The sequence below is a fragment of the Linepithema humile genome, chromosome 4 (assembly GCF_040581485.1).
Source record: "Linepithema humile isolate Giens D197 chromosome 4, Lhum_UNIL_v1.0, whole genome shotgun sequence".
Lineage (NCBI taxonomy): Eukaryota > Metazoa > Arthropoda > Insecta > Hymenoptera > Formicidae > Linepithema > Linepithema humile.
In genome coordinates, this window is record NC_090131.1 from 29,812,387 (window position 1) to 29,827,191 (window position 14,805).

Consider the following 14,805-nt stretch of genomic DNA (forward strand, 5'->3'; position numbering starts at 1 on the left):
CGAGCTGATATAAACTTTTTTTGTACATTTGTTTTTAAGATCTAAGATTGATGAATTTTTATCAATTTTTATCTATTTTATCAAAAATTTTCCAGATTTTACAAGGATTCTCTTTTTCACAAACTGAGAAATACAGAACAAGGAAAAACTAATTGCATTATTCCAGAATTGTTTGTCTGAGCGCGTTGCGTCACGATACGTTTAGATTATCGCGTTATATAATAATGATTGTATTATTATAGAGACAATGTCGATATAAAAAACTACAATTTTTTTCATATATTCGCTGCTAGTATTACAAATTGTCTACTGCGATTTAAGATATTTTTTGCAAGATGTAACACATAATTATAATTAAAAAATGGAACATATTTTTTTATTAAAAAGAAAAACAGGCGAAATAATTTTATTTCTTCTATTTTATTTATTAGGCGTAAATTTATTTATTAATATAAATCTTCTATTGTTTAATTAAACTTACCCAAGTTGCTGCAATGGCATCCAAGAAGAATCTGATAAAATCTTCAAACACACAGATCAGAAAAAAATGAATAAAAACTGAATACGCAATTTAAGCTTATTTATAGCAGTGCACTTTGCTTCTGCATTTTTAAACGTACATACAAAAAGATAAATGGTACCATTTTTAGATGCAAATTTTTTTTCAAAGATTCGCAAAGCGTATCACCGACAAATCTATTTTGCATGTCAGGTTTAATTTTGACTTCTAGATGCAAGCAATGTGATAGTGACTTTATCTACCTGCCTAATTTTTTCCAAGATATTGTAAATGTACATACTTGTCGAGGTTCGTTACGAGGAAATGTTAAATGTAGAATCTTTTCTTGCGTTTTTGTTTCTTCTTCATATTTATTGATTTGATTACTGAGAAACACATTTCACGAGAGAAAAACAAATCAATTTGTGTTACATTTTTTTCTTAAAAAATAAAAAACAATTTTTGACATATACCTATTAAATCTGTGATGAAAAAATAATCCAATAATAAATATTGCAAGATAAAATTAATGTCATAAAATTGTACAAAATATCATTAATCCAACTACTCTCAGATCTTCCGTATCAGAATTGTCTCGAATTCAATTTAGATGCATTTACTGCGATTACATTTCATACAATTTTTCTCAAAAAATATTTACTACCAAAATCAGCTGTACGACATAATTTCTTCATAAATATTATTGCCATTTTCTTAGCACGCAGTTGTTTCGATGACAGGCTTTTCGACGAGACTTCTTCGTATCACAATCCAAAAATTAATTATAATTTTTATTCGATTAATGAAATATCTTACTCTACAAAAAAAAATAGAAAATACTTTTTAGACGCTCAAAATCGCAACTTTTGAACTACTGAAACTCGGCTAAAAGTCATCGCAAAACAAAAATTAAAAAAGCAATTTAAAACTTGAAGTACTTTTATGTGCTCGTTTTTAAAAAAATTTTTACTTTACACTTTTAAACCCATGAAAGAAACATAGTGTTTCGTTCTTAAACAACATTTTTTACTCGTTATAAATTTTTTTATCGAATTGCAAAGTGCTGAACGTACGTAATTCTAAGAATAAAATAATATGTTCTTTTTTTAGACTTAAAAGTGTAAAGATAGATTTCAAAAAATGGTCTAAAACACGTGAAAGTACAAACATCAAGCTTTGAAATAATTTTTCAATTTTTTGTCTGCGATGATTTTTCGTCGAGTTTCAAAATAGTTTGTAAATTGCTCGATTTTAAGTCTAAAAAGTGTTTCCCATTTTTCGTGGAATAATGTAGCACACCACGGAAGGTCTCATGTATACTTTGAATTTTTTTGCTGGCGGTAATATAATACAATCAATGAGACCTTCGGGTTTCTCGCATTTCAATATCGATTGTACGAACAAATTATTACACATTATTCAACAAAACTATATTGTTACTTCTCTCATTCTTGGTTCCTTAATGATATAAATATTAGATCATCCGAAGGTTCATTCGGTTTATTACCAATAACATTTTGCATGTGCATATTGCTAACTACAATTCACAGATCATTTTGCACAGATCTTTCTTTCTTTCTTTTTCTCTCGACGAAACAATGAAAACCGTTATTGTAATTGTCTCTCTCGCTCGATCGAATACCTAAGTGTACGCGCGAATGTGTATCGGTCGATGGATCTTGTATATAATCATTCTGATACTTGCGTATTCGATTATATAATTGTATACTATATTACGCTATATATTTCTATTACCATTAACAATATCATAACTATGCTCTCTCGCGAGCATATATATATTTATTTATATATATATCATCTATATATGTATAATTTCTCACATTACTCGATTTTCTTATGCTATCACACGCATCACCCATTCATCGCACACGCACAATACGCCATGAATAAAGTTTAAAAACGTTAACGATAATAATATATCTATCTTTCTATTTATTATCTGCTGAGACTGCTCGCAGTTAAGTAAGCGACATGTTTAGAACGAGTGAATTTAAGCATTGCGAGGAGGCAGAGTAATAGATAGGAATGAAAGGAGAAAAACCGAACTTTATACCGTAAGCATGTGCAAGAGAAGACTCGCTCCAAATATTCGCTTTCTACTGTGAATCTACGCCGAACGGATCGCGACGTTTCGCAGAATCTGTTGGCACGCCGCACGCAGAATAGTGTGTCGCTAATATTATCTTTATGTGTTTCTTACTTGCTGTTATTATCAGTATCTGCTTTAATATTATTATAATGAGTATTATTTCCTTCGCATAATAGAAGAGGAAACTGTTACTTCGTACCATGCAACCTTATTACATTATTGTTCCGAGTCTTTATGATTTTCCTCCTACTAAATCCGGTTATACGCTATATATATATATATATATATATATATATATATATATATATATATATATATATATATATATATATATATATATATATATATATATATATATATATATATATATATATATATATATATATATATATATATATATATTCGAATGATGAGCACTAATGTCGCATTTTCTATCGTACAGTATCTTTATAAATTTAATGATGGGGGAGTAGCCCCGATAAAGTTTTAATCGAGAGAATGCTGATTGAAAAATAATTCTCGGCTGTCATCCTCTGCACACTCATGATTTACACGCACAGTCTCGCGCGACAGTCAAACCGCTGCCTTTGCTTTCGATTTTGCCAATAGTCGTTCATCGATCTTATCGAAACGACTGAGTTTCTTCTCAAAAAGTATATTTGCAACACCGATATTTACAATTTGTTCTCTACTTTTTATTAAGATTAATATTCTATATTTAATGGCGTATATAACAAAATGTGTACAGGACTGATGGATTTATTACATGTTATTTATGCGACGCGTGGAATTAGCCATAGTCACGCGTGTGTTAAATATTTGCTTGCTACACAGGATAGTTTAAAAGAAACACTTATAATGAAATCGCTGATGAACTTTATCTATTATGATATGTATCTATTTTGTTTCAAACAATTCTTACCTTAATTGCAAAAAATATGAGTGAAATTCACAACAGCAACGTTGGACGTGCTTCTGTCAATACATTGTTAACTCTCATATAAACGATAATCAAACGATATCTTCCGTTTTAAAGTATCCTGCGGAATTGACAAATATATATATTGAATTACAAAATATTGCACATTAGAAAATGCACAAAGTATCATGGCATTATTTCTCGCGCTAAACACTCGATCGATACACTCATGCAAAAATCTAATGAAAGAAAGTTTCAGGTCTATTAGGCGAATAAGAAGGAACATTTATGTAAATCACCGGTAAATCGAATTGCACGCTATAATAACTTATAGGCCAAAAGGATAGGTGTTTTCTAGGCGGGCGATCGTGTCCCCATAATAATATCCCTACGCGTTTGTACGCCAACGTAATCCTCTCACGTTCTCGCATGTGAGTTTTGTAAGGGAAAGTGCGCAGCACGGATTTCATCGACGAAACAAAAAAAATTCGAGCTGTATTCTTTTATGCGCAATAACGCATTTATTATCTTATGCACTGAGTTAGATCAAACTACATATCCCAGATCTCTTCATCGTGGTCATGGACGTATGTGGCGTACAATAAATCCGGACTAAATTTAAACATCACATTCTGTTCACGAACAGATAACTCTTATTTGCAAGTGTTTCAATGTTACATCGTATTCGTCGAATCTTCGTATCACTTCTCGCGATTAGTTACGAAGCGTTGCTTTCACCGGGACATTCATCTACTTTCATTCGCATTTATTCGTCTGATGATAGCGCGGGCAAACGTTCTCTCGGTGTGTGACTCGGTAATATTCTTTACATAATGTATCGCGAGGTCGACAGATGGAAAGTTTGATATGCTGAAAGTATTACGCTGACTCGGTACCGGTCTGTAGACTGCCTAGCCCTAGTAAAAAATTTCGACTATGAAGACGAATGTGAGATGAAAAAACCTTTAACGTTATACACTGGATGCCCCTTAGCGTCGAACATTACGTCATTCGCCTGGGTCGTCCCACTTCGCTTCCTCAGCTATTCGATCGAAGCAGTCCGAGAGGAACGTATACTGCAAGGACAATATTATCAGATGCGTAAAACAGAGATTTATATAAATTACATTGCAAAACCCTGATGGAAATATTTTTCTAAAAATATAACGAAATTTTGCTGAAACGTATTTGAAAATTTCTCTCAATTGATAAACCACACCATTAATTAATTTCATAAATATTTCAGCAATTTTTCATTAAAAAGTAACAGTTTTCAGTTTAATTCAGTAAATTTCATAATGATAATTATTTAAAAACTCTTTTATTACTTTTCAGCAGTATATTTTAACTTTCCTTATATTTCGTAGTATTACATTAAATTTTCATACGGAAAATTATGACTTATTTTAAAATATATTCAGTAATTTTTCAAAAACTTTCATTTTACTTTTCATTGATTTCATAGTACTTTCAGCAAAATATTTCCATCAGGGAATACACGAATTTGTTTATTGGAATCGCGATACTCACATAAGGAGTGAAGACTTTGAGCCAACGAGGTGGACGATTATCCTGGCGCGTGTATTGGAAGCAGAACGCCATTCCGTCCTCGTCTACTTCCCATCGGGCGATGGTGTTCCATTGGAACTCCACCACTTGCGATTCCAGAGTTCCGTCTTCTTTCGCGGCGTGCAATTTAAAAGCTGCCATGCCCACCGCAGGTATAACGTGACCTTCCTTTCTCGAGTCGCACGCGCAATGTGGGAACACGATATCGCCGTATCCGCTGAGCTCCCTCGCCAATTTTAAATACTGTAAAATTGCATAATAAATTCAACAGCGCATGCATTAAAGATACGCGAGCAATTTTATTGTGAACGGACCTCGTGCTTTCTGGATGCGTCTTGCAGAGCCTTCAGCTGATACAATCGTTCTCCCGCGGTGATGTGACCCCTGTTTACTTCGTCGATTGTTTGCCAAAATATCCAGGTTAATGCCTGCTCGCTCAGAGGCCTATTTACATTAAAAAGCCACCTCCTTATCGCCAAACACGTCGCGCTGGCAGTTGAATAATTCTGTATATATAAAGTGTGCGGGTGTTCGTGAGGCTGTAGCTTCCGTTCTAAAAATACAACACAGTTACGTTAAATGACAAACCGTATTACATACTCAGAATTGATTACGCTTGCATTGAATAATTTGAGCGCATACCAAAATTGTACTCGACGATCTCAAACAGGTAAAAATACTTGGCTGTTTCCGCGTCTAAACCAACTCGACAGCAAACCGCGTCATAGACGTCTTTCACCGACGCCGCTTTCGGAACCGTGACGGTTACCACTTCGCGATCTGGCAGTAGAACCTTCAAATCAACCGCCGGGCCCTGATCACCGTCCTCTTCTAATCTGTCTGTCAAGAATTCCTGCATGGCATCGCTCTCCGCTATTACGCGCACCGCGCAGACTTTCTCTAAATACTGCTCCAAGCCGCGTCTTCTCGCATCGAGTTGTTGCTCGCTCAATCTGCCACGAAATAAATTTATACTCTTAAAATGTGCATAATAAATGTCTTCTATTTTGTTAAACAATGTTACACAGAGAAAACAGATATTTAAAGTGTAAGGAAATGCGGTCTTGAATGTACTCTCGTAATTTATGTGGCACGATTATAACGTCAATACTGAATAGACTCATTCATTCCGCAACTGAACGCGATATGCATTTACACGCGTCGTACAAAATTAAGTCCAAAGACATTACTGGAATGGCCATTTTCCTGGTAGCTTCGGGAAATTGAAGCCTATGAATTCCTTCTTCAGCGCCAAGTGCAACGCCGCGAACTCCCGATATCGACGCGAGCACAAGTGCCTGCCGGCCATGTGGACGTTAAAAACTACGTAACGCTCGTGTTTTCTCTCACGAACGTGATAATCCGGAACGCTGATAGGTAGAGATCGCTTCTCGCTGTAGTCCACCGATGCGTAGCTAAACAAAATGTAACGCACTTAATATTTGTACATGTGTTTGTGTTCTTCAATCGAATAGTTTAGATAAACAATTATAAGATTGGCAATTATTAGACTCAAGGCTGTTATACGTCGAGGATCTTATCGAAAATCGCGATATTTTATCAGCATCGAAAGATACTTCAAGCGATAATTTAATATGACTTCCATCAAGTTTCCATTTCGCCGGATTTGTTGAACCCCCGATGCTAAGCTCAAATATTGTTCTTACCTCAAATCCTCGCAGGGTTCCAACCGTTCCGCTTCCTGCGGCGTCACGGAAATAACGGTCAAGGTGAGAACATCGCCGCCCGATTTTATCAGATCCACTACTTGCTTGTGAGTGGCGCCTTCGACGTTAACATTGTTCCTGCAAACAGAAATCACATGACGTGTCACTATTCTGCTCTCACTCGCTCGATCTACAATAATTTGGCACGATACCGACTTGAATTGCGATCGTAGCGTGCTGATGGAATTCCATCGCCTACGATTTTCGATCCACTCGCACTGCAGTGCGGTCATGTAACACGTTAACATATTCGTGCTGGACACGTGCTTATCGGCGCGATAGTAAGCTAATCTCGCAAAATCGTCAGTGGTCGATACGCGCGAACTGTTACTGCCTGCTGTTGCAACGGACGATCGGTCGATCGGGCGAAAAGCAATGCGGAATTTCAGACGCGAAAAGTCAGGCGGAATAACTTTTTCGCTCGGCTTGCACGGCACATCCGGTTTTCGGCGATCTTCCGCGAAACGAGAGAAACAGGCGGGCCTTCGGCGAGACGCGATCTGGCCGATCTCGCGCACGTTGTCGGCGGCCCTCGACCGTTGCAGCCAGTCGAAAGGGAATAGGAATACCGGTAATCGGCCTTTTTAACACGAGCTTCGAATTCCTACAGTGAAAGGACTCGCGCGATTGGTTAGGCAGGGAGGCACGGCACTCTCGGAGGTCGACGAATGTCGCCGCCACGGATTTCCACGTCTGCACGCAAAAACGCGCGTCGCCAGCTTTATACACTTTGTTATCGTGTACCGGGTGGTCTTCTGTAAGACTTTATCTATCTCTTCGACCTTTTTATTCGCCAATTGCTCTACTTATCGTATCTCTTGCTACGTATCTACTTATCATTATATAATTTCACAATTGTATCAGAAAATGTGAGCGCATTCCATATAAATACGCCGATATTATAATTATTATCAGAATTATCAAGTTTTAATTATTATCCAAAGGCAATAACAAACGTTGACAAACACACACTTGGGCTCGCTACAAACTCTGCTTTTCCGCAATACATATGTCAAAATGTTATTTGCACTAAATGCGACTCCAAAAAATATTTTGTTGGGTTATTAAATTAGACTAGGAGATAAGAAGTAAAATAAATCGTCAATAACACACCGCGTGTATCTGTTTAAGAAGAGAGAGATAATGTGGGCTCGCGCATGCAGCTAGTGTTACAAGTATTTAAATGTATAGCGAGATACGCGCTGTGTGTGCGTCAGCTTCCTTTTTTTTTTTTGCTGTGAGGATTATAAATGCACCGACTGCACTATTTGAAACTCATTTGCAAAATATTCGCGGCCGAGCCCGTTAATTGCACTTAACCGAGATAATAAAGCGTACGAGTCATTATGATTTCCACCTACGTTAATGATGCTCCTAATAGAACTTAAAGATTGACGGTAATTCTGTGTGAATGACTGTTCATTTCGTCGGATGTGTGTGCAATAAGCGGCTCTTTTTATGTAATATTCACATTTATCGCTGCTTCTTAAAATAAAAGTCATCGTTAAACCTTCAAATCCAGGAGAATCTTATTTAAAATTTATTCAGATTCATTTATAATTGTTTAAATTAAAACTGCTACTTTTATCGCCGAGAATAATTTCTTTGATCATTGAAAAAATACGTTGTCAAGCTAGTTACATAATATGCAACAATTTTGTAGAAACCATATGAAGGATAAGCCTTTTAAGGATATTAACACTAGCGTAAGAAAAGAAGTCATATAGAAAATGTATACGTAAAAAAACAGCGTACAGTTTGCGGTTTTTGTTAAAACTATTGCTTATCGCGCAACAAATAATACACGAATTAAAGAACTAATATCAGAAGCTGAAAAGGATCGACCGGAGAGTAAAAACGTGGCAGTCAATTTTCAGGCTTTAAAAAACTGCTGGATTTAATCCGGTGACGTAGGCAGAAGGTAATGAACGGTGGCAAGTAGATAGATGCTGGCCGCAATGTACAAGCAAGTCGTTGTGGAAACTGCATCATTGTCGGGTGAAAGGGAAAGCAAAAGTTTCCATCAATCTCTCATGGTGCACGCCTCGATTAACGAGAATACGCGAGATCGAATGACAGGTCGAAATTACACCCGGTTATTCCGGGATAATCGACGCGAGTATTTCTGGCCGTCTCGCCGACAATCGGCGGAGAAAAAAAAATCCCGCGACCCTGTAAAACGAGAAACTGCGAATAGGGCGAGATCGACAGGTCCCTCGCAAGGCGCCTGACAGTCCTTGAACCGCGCGGAGTTTATGGGAGCCTTGGACCTGCGAGAGTAGCAAACAAATTCCATCTCTGCAATCTTCAGCCCGCCGAAACACGCGTCGCAAACAAACGAGCCATTTATCCATGCGACTGGCAAGCGGAAGACGCTTAATAGCCGCGGGAGAGACAATGATGTTACGACACCAAGTATCGACCTCAAAACACTCGGTGATTTTTCTTCCTTTCTCTCCGTCTAATTGTAAATCAATTGTCATCAACGATGAAAAAGATCGCGTGTTTACAGTCATATTTTATTTAATCCGATCGGCCATCAAAAATTGATTTGCGTCATTTCTAAAATAAACGTCGCGTGAGAAGGGAAATTTCTGGAAATCGATACGATGTATCATCGACTCTCAATTTTATCACAGAAAGTAAAAAAAGTAAAGCGACGCGTGTGAGGAATTATTATTGTTTCGAACTTTTCCTCGTTTAATAATTTTAATTTATTGCATTGCAATTTTTATTGCAGTTATCTTTATGTTTACATAAAGTTTATTGTGGAAATTCCTCCTCGACGATGAATCGTCTCGCGTGTATCATCAAATGTCTCTAAAAACAAGTTTAGGCAAACTGACTTTTAATTAAATAGATTGAAGAACATTGTCACTGTGCACGCAGGCAGGTCGGCTAATGATCAAGTATGCAAATCCAAGGGCGCTAACGACCCCGTCGACGGAAATTGCAGACGCTTTAGCAACTCAATTAGATAGTTGGCTAACTAATAGTTAATGCGCGACAATAAAGATCGTCACAGGCGAACACCGCGTTTATCATAATTAAGTGTTGCAATATTCCCGACGTCAAAACAAGCCGAGAAAAATCATTCTATAGCCGGAACGTTTATTTATTAAATTGGACCGCGACTAAAATAATTGTCATTTGAAAATAACACTGCATTAGATTTGAATAAATGTAATTCGCTTTTTTTCTTCCTTAAAAATCTGTTTAACCGGCGGCTAACTGGTTAAACCGAAAAAATTGAAATAATCGGCTACAGATTCCACGGCTGCAGTCCACGATAGAAACTGGTTTGGATCTCGCAGGCACGGCAGATTTTGCAAACGCTGTCGCGTTTGTTAAGCTCCGCAAACGAGATCAGGCAGATGAGCGCGTTCGTCACGCATCGTGCACATTTTATCGTCCTTGCATCAGAATTTGCGAAGCAGACAACGTCACGTGTGTACGTGTCATGATTTGCTCTTTCGAATTCTATCGCGCTAACATTGCTGTTGCGACGAATTTTTCCACTCATTATCTTGTCGAAAAGTTATGGTACACGATATCTTTATGTCGCTTTTCTGTCCTCTGCGCCTCCAAGATAATTGATAATGGAAATCAGTAGATATATGGGACCACTCTCAAATGTCAGACACCGAACCTTTATATTCCTAAATTTATAGGAGATAAAATTATCAGGAAGTGATAATTTTGACTTATTGGTACAATTAACTGGTAGTTTTTCTTCTAAAAAAAAACAAGATAAGTTACAATTTAAAAAATTATTAAAAACCGTGAAAACATCGGTCAGAGTGCATCTAAAGACAATCTAAATATACCTTCTACGGTAGCTATATTTCTAGCAAACTACATGCAGATTGTTGAATAAGGTTAGTTGCTAAGCTAGGCTATAAGCAACTAATCCTCAATGAATATGTAATAAAGCCAGCGCGCAATTAATGTATTCCCGTGTGAGTATCATAAATAAACAGAAACTTTGGATGTGTATGCACAACACAATCGCATAAACAAGACGCAAAAATGTTAAATAGAAAAATTCCGGGAATCCATTCATTGTTGTATTTTGCAAGTCGCCGGTATTTAAATATTCTGAAAAAAAAGCAACGAGCGAGTCACGGACGCGCTTATCGACATTTTGGAGAAAAAATGTTTAAAGCGTGGGACGACACAGCTGATATTTGCAAGTAAGTACAGAATTAATTATTTTCATCAAATAAAAATTGTATGCAAAACTCCGATAAACATACATAATTATTTGAAGTTTTGTTCAAGCTACCATTAAGCTGTCATTTTTATCGTCGAGAGTGTTGAAACTTTTTTGTTGAATAATGCAAAACTTCTATGCTATATATTCTTTCCTGAGTCACGTATACCATAAATCCTTCATTTAATAAATCCTAGCGTTTGTACAGATCCTTATTTTCCATATCCGCGCATGGACATATCCGTGTCTCACTTTGATCGACTGCTCCGAAATGTAGAAGATTAACCGCGGCTGAATCTTGTGTTGACTCTTCGAGATCCAATTACACAAATTCCAATACAATCTGGCGTACAGCCCAGAACGTTTTAATGATGAAATTACATCAGAGCGAATGCACGATGCGTCGTAGTCGCGTACTACGTGCGAGGAGACGCGTTTCCAGGCGAAGGCGCCGCACCAAGGATCCGAGCAAGACGCTCCCGGCGGACGCCGCAGAATCGCGAGAGAAAGGGACAATTTCTACTCACACTTCCAAAATACGATCGCCTTTGCGAACGCCGGCCTTCTCGGCGGCGCCTCGCGGCAGCACCGCGCTTACGTGCTGCAGCGGCGCGTACAGCTGGCCGTTGATGCTCCGCAGTTGTCCACCTTCGCTGACCTGGCCGCGTACGTTGAACCCGAAGCCCGTCTCCGTTTTGTAAATTGTTACGCACCGCGGCCCCTGCCCGACCGGGTCTTTATCCGGTCCGGCAGCCGGAGGATGCTGCGGCACGCGCCCGTTATTGTTCACCATTGTCACGGTCGCTGCGCTCCTCGTACTGCCGTCTTGATTCACGGCTGGTAACCGCTGCACCTCCGATTCGCAATCCGCCATCTTACACTCTGGCCGCCCATTCACGGCAACCACTATCACTGCGTGTTGTTACCTGGGTCTAGGGATGAGCATTGGAGCGCTGGTCGAAGTTGGTCGGAGCAGAAAAAGTATCGATGTATCGGTTCCAAGCAGCGATACCTCGCCAAGGCAAGCGCGCGTTCTCGGTGAGCGAGAAAATCGCAAGGGACATGTCGATACTTCGCACTATCGATAGTGAGAACGAAACATGGTATGGAAATAATATTATAATCGTTAAAACAGATAATAAAATTAATTGATAAAATCTACCACAATATAATATGTTAACTTCATTTTTATAAATATTTATTTTAGAGAAGTATAAAAATTTTTAATCTCTTACGGTTTAATAGAGCTCTAATGATAAATTTGTTAAAATATTAGGATTTTAGAATTCAAATAGGAACAGAAATGACTACGTTTTTAATATGAATTGAATAAAATCATAAATCATTAACGTATTCCAAATTCCTTGGTTCTGAAATATCAAGCAAAACAAAAATTCCCTAAGTTTTCTTGATTTTTCAGACAGTAATGCATAAGTCGTAAAAGCATAAATGATTCTAGGTGTCGTGTTCTATGCAGAACGGTTTTCATTTCTGTAAATGTCGACGTGCCGTCTTTCGTCTTTGCTATTATTGATTTTTGCAGTATCTGTCGGCAGTGCAGTTGCAGCCGACAGTGAGTCCAGGAATGTGCTGCCATCAACACGAGTTTTCTACTCATTGTCAGTTGCAAGTTGTTCATTAGATTCTCAACGAGTTAAAACTTGAGTTTTTATTTTCTGTGTTAAATTTAAATTTATAACCCATGGAAAATATCTTATTTTATCTCAAATGTGCACACACATTTATACATTTTACATACAGAAAACAGACATTTATCTTAATTAAAGCATTATATTTCAATAAAGTTTTTAATCCTGGTTTTCCTGCAAGCATTATTCTTAATATGATGAAAATAACGAGGAGTTTTTTTTAATTAAGAGGAGCAATTTGTACAGGTAGAAATAGCATGACTTAAATTTAATTTTTTAAATTTATTTAATTTATAATTATTATATAAGTACATATTGTAATTAAATATTACATCTTTTCCCCTGAATATTCCTAAGTATTTCCCGACTATTTTTCCTGAGAATTAGCGAGTTGAGATAAATCGTGACGATAGATTTTCATATAAAAAATGCCTGTCAATGTCTAATTCAGTTCAGTACTTTAGTTCAGTTGTAAGTCAAATATTGTGTATACATGTATCAAAAATACATATACATATAAAAATATATATTTGATAAAAAATACATGTATCAAAAATACACTATAAATTTCTTATTTCTTATCAATATTACTTCTTTATCGATCATTTTTGTAAATATAACAAAGATGAACACAGATAGTGATGTATTATATCGAGCTAATTCTAATTGGAATATTTCGATTTTAATGAGATCAAGGCATTCATAAGCTGTTCATCCACTCAAAAGTGCAAATGGAATTTTAAAGCATTGTGAATACCTTGTTCTCGTATACGATTGGATCTGTTGTATTTTTAAGCGAATTATGCTAGCGTTTGGAAAATCAGGAAAATTTAGAAGCAATTTTTTTAATTTTCCCTGTTATTGTAAATTGTTGTATTTTCTGCTGATATGAGATGCAATATGCGTTGTCGCTGCTGTAATTTGAAAATATTAGATGATACTATGCCAGACATACGTTGAATGTGTCTTTTTCTAAAGCCTGTCCTCTTGACTGTGGCTTCTGTCCAGTAGAGTATTTCCTTTTTGCCACATTCACAGAAGGCGATTGCCTCTACGAATGCCAGACTTGTAGGCGACGCAGTCTTCTTCCACTTTTTTTACGTAGTAAGATATATAAGTTAGCAGATAAATTTGGCATGTAAATTCAATTGGCTTGCACGTTTACACGTTTTGCGTTATCTTTATCTCTAGCATTTCGTGTTGTCAGCGTATCGTGATGCGTATCGTGGTGTCAGATTCATTTCTTTATCTACAAACTTCTTCACTTCAATTATAATTATGTCGTTGTTCAGCTCGTTGTAATCGGCTTTATATCTCAACTGTTCGTTACTGTAATAGTGTCTTTCTACGTTTTCTATCGCTTGTGAAATTAAAATAGAGAAAATAAAAAAAATCTAACGACAAATAGTGTAGCGCTTTGAATCATTATATCATATAAAAATGTAAAACATTATTGATAATTAAAACATTTCAAAAATGCTTTGCTTCTAAATTTTCCTGATTTTCCAGACGCTAGCATAATTCGTAAATGGGTCTAAATGTCATCTTATATATAGAGTAGCTGTAACTAATAATGTCATAATGCCGCCTTTCACCCTTTCTACATCGATCTTTTCCGTTTCTGTCGGCAGGACAGCTGAATCCAGCAGATGGAGACAGTTTGCTGATGTGACGATTATATGTAGATTAGCCTAATAGCCTTCGCTCGTAACAGTTCTATATACACCTTTTATCTAAAATTTAAAAAAATTATAGAAAAAAAGTCTGTTTATCAACTTTATGTTCTTGACATACTTAAAATTCTTATTTTTGATCGTTTCTTCTGTTCTCGCTATTTTTTTGTAATCATACGACTATCGCGTGGTTTCTTACCAGTTATTCGTTTTTTAAATAATAAGATAGAAGTATCATTGAAAATGTTTATATTTATAATTATGCTTCGGTCTCTTAGTAATAAAACATTTTTACAATTGTAATTACTTTGGCTTTCTTATTATAAAATAATAATTTAAAAGGAGAAGCTATTAAAGCTCGAGCTAGAACTTAGTGCTCAAGTAAATATTTTTATAATCAAAAATATGGTCAAAACGTTTGTGCAAATGGTTATATATTAATAAAA

The 14,805-nt window shown here is 36.6% G+C and overlaps 1 protein-coding gene across 2 annotated transcripts; it reads right to left on the minus strand.

Moving 5' to 3' along the window:
* Nucleotides 1-840: 840 nt before the first annotated feature.
* Nucleotides 841-11,974, minus strand: Snx27 (sorting nexin 27). Of its 2 annotated transcripts, none has more exons than XM_012365066.2 (7): nt 11,565-11,974; nt 6,765-6,902; nt 6,288-6,512; nt 5,740-6,050; nt 5,412-5,650; nt 5,059-5,340; nt 841-4,604 (listed from the first exon to the last, which is right to left on the minus strand). In XM_012365066.2, the coding sequence occupies exons 1-7, from the start codon at nt 11,909-11,911 to the stop codon at nt 4,536-4,538; spliced, it is 1,611 nt and encodes a 536-aa protein (XP_012220489.1). In that variant the 5' UTR covers nt 11,912-11,974; the 3' UTR covers nt 841-4,535. The 2 variants fall into 2 exon arrangements, with proteins under 2 accessions (XP_012220489.1, XP_012220490.1); XM_012365067.2 differs by lacking the exon at nt 11,565-11,974 and adding an exon at nt 6,981-7,740.
* Nucleotides 11,975-14,805: the final 2,831 nt, after the last annotated feature.